This window comes from Cupressus sempervirens, chromosome 2 (genome assembly GCF_028749045.1).
Source record: "Cupressus sempervirens isolate cs-2001-9-10 chromosome 2, ASM2874904v1, whole genome shotgun sequence".
Taxonomy (NCBI): Eukaryota; Viridiplantae; Streptophyta; class Pinopsida; order Cupressales; family Cupressaceae; genus Cupressus; species Cupressus sempervirens.
The window spans coordinates 446,830,958-446,839,224 of NC_143119.1; the positions used below are offsets into that span (position 1 = coordinate 446,830,958).

Below are 8,267 nucleotides of genomic sequence, written 5' to 3' on the forward strand. Positions count from 1 at the left end.
TTTCGATTCCCCTGCACTTCAAGCTCCGCTACACCTAGGCGGGTAAACCTTCACCTCAAACACTGACTGTCTAGTTCAAGGCTTTTCTATAGTGAATTTAAGCTTTGGAGTTCTTCGGTTGGCAAGGTCCTTCAACTCGATGAAACTGAAACTAAATGTTGAGTACTTGAAATAATTGAATGTTTTGTACAAGGTTTGTTAATAATGAATTTGATGCTTGTAGGAAAGAATATATAGATTTTTTGACTTCAATAATAGAAAGACCGGTGCCTTTGCTCATCCGGGCAATAGAGTCAACTTTAGTGAATTTTCACGTACGACTTCATAAAGTTCTTATGCACTTGAACAATCAACAATTAAATAATCAAGATGCCACAGACCAAATATTATGCAATCTTAAATTAGTCCAGATTGAATTTTAACTTCTATGATAGGGAGACAAACTGGACATAGATACGAAAACAATTATATATTTCACAATATTAGTGATGATCAAATTTAAAATGCTAAATGACCATGTCCACTTATTCGACATTAAAATTGTATATAAAATTTCAAAAATAATTACAAAGGACGATTCATTTGCAGTTTAAATCTCCACGCCTTTAATAATAGACAAAGAACATTTTATTTTATTATAAAAATAAAGTAATAGAATTTACATTATAAAGTCATATTGAACCCTTATTCCTTCATACAAAATAATATAAATACTTCTTCTTGAATATGGATGATTGTCCGAATATTTGAATATGTTGAATCTATCTTTGAAAAATAAAGTTTCTCTCATTTATATCTTACATTTTGTATAGGTGTGATTTTTGAAACCTATGTTTTTGTCTTTTCATAACTAATACTAATGGAGAAGTATTCCGATTGTAGTTTTTTAAAGAACCATATTAATATTTTTAATAAGAATTAAAACTTTGCATTTGTGACGTTGGGGTTGTATAGTGTATTTGTGAACCATCAAAATTATTTGATATATTTTACTTCTGCATATCTTGTTCGCCCCTCTATTAATGTTTGTTTCTTGTTTTGTGGATGAAATATGACATTCATTCATGATTGTATTGGTTCCAGTCCATTAACAAAGAATTCTTCTGCAATAACAAGAGAAACTTCAAATTGGACGCTTCATTCATCCGTAAAAATGGGCTCTTCACTCCGTTTAAGCTTCATTGGGATTTTTGGGTTCAACTGGCCTTTCCTCCTTCCACGATTTTCAACCGCTGAATGTGTTTTTTCTATGCACACATCAGAAATACTATTGTATTAGTAATAAATCAAATCTTTATTATTTTTGGTTTTGCCCTCAAATACCATTCCATCATCTCCAGGTGTTTGGGCTGCTGCTCGATATCTTCAATTTGTTTATTATTATTGATGTATGATCAGAGGACATCACTGGGCTATGGCTTCAGTGGGGGAGCACTATTCTTTTCGGGCAAGTTTAGAAACCTTATTGCAGATGTTTGGCTTCTCAAGATTTACGGCAACTTGAGTCTCAAGATTCCACCTCTTAATTAGTTTAGATCTCCTGTCACAATGTGTAATTTATCCATATTGTGTGTGTCTACAAATGTTGCACAGCTATCACACAAGTCACGGTGCATGACTTGATAGGTTGACTTCAAAAATGGTATTTATTGTTGCCCGAGAAATAACTATGGACTGTATATACATAATTCCCTATGACTCTATTGATAGGATCAAAACTTTTCACATCACTGTTGTAGCATTTACCAGACTATACATATTCTGGACTCCACCACTGTTGTCATTTATTATGATTTTTAAACAATTGTTATTCCATAGGTCGAGGTGTATCTTAGAAATGCATGTCATACAATTTCTTCAGATATGTGAAAAGTAGCAAGAGGAATCTTTTTAATTGTATATCCAAGTACTACTGGCACGAGAATACCATGGATGAACAATTTATAAACTTTGATGTGATGTAGAATTACATGACTGAGCGAAATTGTATAAGACTCCATGTGAAAAGGCTGATCCTTTTAGAGTTGGATTTACATAAGACAAATGGTGTGTGAAGCTTGGAAATGTAAATATAGGAGGAAAGTATATCAATTAGATAAAATCTATCCTAATAGCCACAAAGCTAATGATCTAAAAGATAAAATTGATAGTGATATGGCTTAAAAATTGTACATAAATGGAGATTCTAATTTTATAATTTTGAGCTCCATCAGATCGAACAAGTAGGAATGAATATGTAAGGTCAGGAGATATAGCCTATAAATGAATGTTCTTCAACCTAGGAAAGGGTTGGAGTTGATATGTACCGATTTGAATCAATAAGAAAGCAATTTTGGTGGGAAAATATGTGCAGACAATAGGTACAATTTTAAGATCTCCTTGCAGTTTTGTAGTAGGTACCTGCTTATATTATGAAAAGTTGTGTTTTTGCTTCCTAGAAAAGGTGCTAATTAGTTTGAGGCGTGTAGATTAAGCTTGAAGTACTTTTGATTTATTTTGTATCTACTGGGTTTTAATTGAAATCGAGTCTCCTTCCTAATCTCCATGGTGGAAAACCCTAATTTTTGTTGTGTAGAAGGGGTATAGGATGGAGATGAATGTTTTACTTTTTATTTTCAAAACACCCACCTGCTTGGAGTACTTAGTTCGAGGGCAAGTAAGTAGAGATAGTGCAAGAGATGAAGCCACCTAAGATGTTTTAAGATGCCAGCTTGCGAAGACATATAGTTCCCTATAGTCAAAATTCTTATGAAAGGATGAATTGCAAAACCCATTACTTACAATGAAAGATTCCTTGTATAACAATCAGAAATGAAAACATGTAAAATTGGCCTTCTTAGATCTCTTGTAAGTGCTGTCTTGCTTGGGCAATAAACATTTTGGCCTTCTCAGCTTTTTGTGACCATCCATACACATATCTTGTGTCCTTTTAACATCTTCGACAGTGTGATGAACAAAATCGTGACCTTTATGCCTCGAGTCCATAATATATATCTCATGTGCACCACTATCAACTTGAGTACGAACATAGGAAGACTCAACCATGTTATTGGGTTCATGTGAAATGGATGCTACCTCATGATCATAACTGTTTTTACAAAAATCAGAATAAATGTCATACCTTGGTTACATATTTTCAACATCTGTAATGAGCTAGGCCATGATTGTAATTTGATCCATTTTGTGATCAACGTGAAGTCTCAATGGTGTACTACCTCCTCTTGATCCAAGGTTTTTCTTCTTCTTTAGGGATACCACATGATGATTGATTTTTACATTGATTTTGATGAGTTTTAGTTCACAATTTGCAAACAAGCAACCCTTTCCTTTCCTTGTTCTTGCACAATTAATTCTTCACTTCTCTCAATGATTCATTACTATATTTAGATTTTTGTTTTACTTTTTACATTTGATTTGATACCCAAAAATTGTGTGAATGAAAGCATGTCTTGTATCTTGTGAGGAAGGGAGTGATACTTATCATAACTAGCCACAATTTCTTTATTTGTTGGCAAGGCTACGAGGATTAGCTATGTTTGTAGATGGAGATGAAGCATTAGTGTGACTAATTTTCCTTTATTATCCTATTGTCTATTATCCTATATTTACTAGAAGATATAACTTTATAAACCATTTCAATTTTTTGGCTTATAGCATCAAACTGTCATCCTTTTGGACTATTTTGTGGTTGAATTTGCTCATTCAGTGCATACTATGATTAATTTTATTTACATGGCTAGAATCTTTAAAATATTTGTACAGCCATGACCAAGTCCTATGGAACATGGGACAAAACCATTAGCGAACAACCATACCATATCCCTACACATGTAACCAAACCCATATAAGGACTGACAACTTAGCTAGAAGATCTTCACATCACAATTAAGAAAGGTTTCACAAAATTGGAGGTGCAAGGAGGATTCAATATTATTATTTAAGCACTAACAGAAGAGGCAATTGGTTGACTCAGCTGATCCTAGATGAAGCTTCAAGGTCTTTTGCATAACTTCTACGATACCTCCTTTGCCTCCTAGTCCTATGCAACTGCTTGCCACTTATTTTTCAATCATAAGGTATAACGTCGAATATTCTCCTAAAAAGGGGGAGCAGCGAAAACTTAGGAATTTGAATTCATATTGTGGGTGAATAGGGGCATGCTGGAAATATGCAGCCATTGCTTAATCATTCCATCCTTTTTTAACATTTCCCTCTAAACTTTACTTCCATAAATATAGGTGATTCGGCATATTTACCTAAAACAAAAGTGTGTACAGATAAGCAGAGAGCCATAAATATCATGGGACCATTAGCACAAAGAAAAGACTCGTAGAGAATTTAAGCGGCATCTGCGAACAAATTCTTTCTTGCTAGCTAGGGCATTCACTTCGGTTGGCCACCAATGCCCTTGAATTAGCAAGAGCCTAGATTATTCCAAAGTTCAAAAGAGGATATTAATAGAGATAAAGTTAATTATGGTAGTGGTCAACCCCATAATGTTCCTTGTTTATCACCCTAATTCGAGTCTCGAATCTCGAATCTTGTTTGCAAAGTTCCAAACATTCGTACAAAGGGCTCTATAGAAACCATTAAATACCAATGGGCTATGAGAGCAATTTAATAAGCGGTGAATCCAAAACATTCTGAGAAAGGGACTGTGTTGATTCATGCTCGAAGATATCTGAAAAGTTAAATTTTGTTAAATATTGCAGGGCATGGGAAACATTCTTGATTGTGCTGGTTATTTATTCAGCATGGGTTTCACCGTTTGAATTTGCTTTTATTGATGCGCCATGTCGAACCCTACAATGCCGTATATGCAAGATATGGCTCCAAAAATAAAACAGTTACATTATGCAAGATCAAAGTACTGAAAACCCTTACCTTGAACAGCTCTTTGTCACGCCTCTGAAGCCTCCCGCCCGCACTTTGCCGTGTGAATAAATGTTATTTCACTTTTTTTTTTTTTTGGTTTATATCCCTACCCACATCGAAATTTCGACGATAAACTCAACTGACGTCGAAATTTCGACGATAAACTCAACTGACGTCGAAATTTCGATTTTATCGAGATCATATTTAAAAAAAAAAGAATTTGAGAGGCCAAATTGGCCTGCCGTTGAAAATTTATGTCAAAAATGCAACCCAAACGTACTAGTGAAGGAGCAGAAATCAGAAAGTTTATTAAGAGCAGAAATCAGGCATATTAAGTGCAAACCTACTGCAGATTTTTCTTAAGATAAATATCAGATTTGAGAGCATTTATTGAAGAAATTATTGCAGATCTGAGTGGGAGCATTTCACAGATTTAAGAGGAGTTTTAGGCAGATTTTGTCAATTTCTTCAAGGGATCTGGAAAAGATCCAATATTTTGAAGGTTGAAGCATCTTACTCAAGAGATTGGAGTCTTTTGCTGAGTTTGTGCTCAGTGGAGGGATATGGTGTCTCCTGTGGGTCGGTGCCTACAAAAATTGTAACAAGTTTGTAAAACAAAAGCTATAATTTTCCATGGTTTTCTCCTGCAAGGGTTTCCAAGTAATATCGTGTGTGCATTTGTCTTCTTTTGTTAGATCTTAACTGCATGGATGCCAATTAAGAAAGTTGGTTTTATATTGATTCATCCCCACTCAGTGTTTTCTTCAAAAGTATGTGCCTCAAAATGTTGAGTGTGGATGGAAAGAAAAGGGGGCACCAATTGCCAAATTTCGAAGTCAACAGTAGATCTACATGTTAGCAAAATGATGTCAGATTAAAGCTTGTGAGTGTGATGAGTAGGAGGTGAACTGTACAATCCTTAAACTTCTTTGCCATGGAGGAGTTTTTACAAAGTTTAAAATGTCTTCCAGAGAACTTGGCTTCTATGAGATCAAGAAGTACTGTCAATAACTGCCAGGAAATTGAAGTATGCAAGGTTATACATGCAACAGAAACAAGCTCTGATGTTGAACTTCTCTTACCTTTGAAAGTGCACAACTTTATATTGCAAGATGTACTGTTTGACACAGGCATTATGGTTATGTTAGCTAAAATGACATGGTAAGCAATGGGTTGGCCTGCCCTGAGCTCATTGCTGATTTATGCATCTATTATTCATGCCAAACACCACCCAATAAACACCTAGTACAAGAGGAAAAAATCGACATTCAAGAGGTGAAATTTTGTGTGATTATTGAAGTCATTGAAATGGTTGATGTTGATTGGAACACTACACTCTTGGGAAAACCATTTCACTGCCAGGCGGAGCTGACATGCACCCAAAGTAATGCAAAATGGGTTTTCAAGAATGATTAAGGGCATGCTATCATTGCCATGAATCACATTAATGAAGCTCTTCTGTTGAAAGTGTGCATACTAAGAAAAAGTTCTGGAGGTCCTCAAGGAGTGGAGCACTCCACTAGGATAGACCATTTGAGGCTACCTAAGATACTAAGCTTGAAAGCTTTGCATAGTTTTGAGCGCACCATCATTGTAGTACTTGGAAAAAACTAGCATTTTATTGGATATTTTGGATTTTAAGGAGGAATTTTGGCAGGTTTGCATATTTCATTGCTGATTTAAGCAAATGTAAGCAACCAAACTATAAACCTTTTGTTTAATGCTGCGCATAAACGTTCATTTTTCTTTTGCCATTAGATCAGCTGAACACAACCTTTGCAATTGAAGTATCCAAAATACCATTTGACAAAATATTGAGGCCTAATGGAAGGAGAATGTGAGAGAAGGCGACAACATCAAGTCTAGTGTGATGTTTCCTAGGTATAGAACATCAAAATATTATGTCAACAAGGTTGGTTTTGTAGCTCTACTTCAAATTTAATATATAATTGACAAAATATAACAGAAGTTTTCTCAGAGCAGAATCTAGAGGGGACCATGGCAATGGCTTAATATATATTCAAGGTATTTTCAAACTACTCAGTTTTCATATCCTGGAGGTGGCTAGTATAATTCACATAAATAGATCAAATTAGAAGAAGAACCTGCTCTGTTGCATGTTTATATGTGCCTGCATGCACGAACCATGTACATATGCCTGCACATAACTCATAAAGACATGTCGAGAGAACTTCTACTCAATGTTATAATAGTGTGCTGCTTTTACTCATTTTCTAAATCTTATTAATTTATTGTAAACCATAATTTTACAGAGTATAATGATGTTCTATTTTAATTTGTTGGTACCTAACTTATTAGATTGAGCATAGCTTTCATTAGGGAGTCAGATAGCAATAGGTAATATTTATGAGTATTTTGAGTTCAGTCTAATTCCATTTTTTGATATAATTTGCAGGTATTTGAATGATGTAAGCTGCAATAGATGAAGTTAAATGAGTGCATGTGCTATCCTTTCTCGTTTAGCATCAGGTTTTGTAATTATTTGACTGCATTGAATAGAAATAGACCCTTGTGATAATAGACATGTGATATTTTGTTGCATTAAACAAGTCAGCAGCACGTCCTGATCAAAGTATTATCTTCAAATTTCTTTGCATCAAGCAATCAGTTTGAAAATATGACCATTTAAAAAAGTTTATTGCAATTATATTTAAGTACTAGAAAAGCTTTGGATTGTATAATTTACTGAAGAGGAGTTTGTAACATACGTTATTTTCTTTATCATGAATCTGTGTGCTGTAAAACAAATTGGAAGGTGACTATTATTGTCACTCAGAATATCTACATCTAGATAATAATTTGATAGCTATAGGGTACTCATTATTCAAATTAGCTAATTATTAACAAAACTGAAAACCAACATGCACTGCAGCAGAGCCTACCACTATGTATTTGAGGGAAATTCTCCACTGTTTTGGCTATTACATGCATATTGCTGCATATTTATCCACTTTTGTATGCCATCTGCAGATTTGTTTGTTTGAAAGGTAATGGAAATAATAGAATATAGCTTTGTCTTTAGCTACTCATGGAAATGAACAAATGGGCCAGGGAGTTCGTTTGGCTATTGCCTGAAAAAACTTGTCCAAATAAAGTGAGACGATAAAAATTATTATTTGTAACGTCAGTATAAATTCCAATATCAGGTATATAAGCATTATTAGTACTAAACCTAATATTATTTGATTTTTTTTGCAATAATCAGTTATAAATCAGTGTAATATTGTAACTCCATTTATAAGATACAAGGTAAGCCTAAATGTTTGCCCAGAAAGCTATAGAATTAAATGGACATTATATGTAATACCCCCTTAATGCAATTTGGATAATTTCAGTTATAAAAAACACCTTGTTCTGCAGGTATGCATCCA

The 8,267-nt window shown here is 34.3% G+C and overlaps 1 protein-coding gene across 1 annotated transcript in view; it reads left to right on the forward strand.

Annotated features, from left to right (window-relative positions):
* LOC149572985 (COMPLEX 1 LYR-like protein) overlaps nt 1–7,601 on the forward strand; it is an 84,306-nt gene extending 76,705 nt beyond the window's left edge. Inside the window, exon 2 of the mRNA XM_089814127.1 lies at nt 7,292–7,601. Coding sequence (XP_089670253.1) covers nt 7,292 — 1 coding nt within the window. The 3' untranslated portion in view covers nt 7,293–7,601. The remainder of the gene's footprint in view (nt 1–7,291) is intronic.
* Nucleotides 7,602–8,267: the final 666 nt, after the last annotated feature.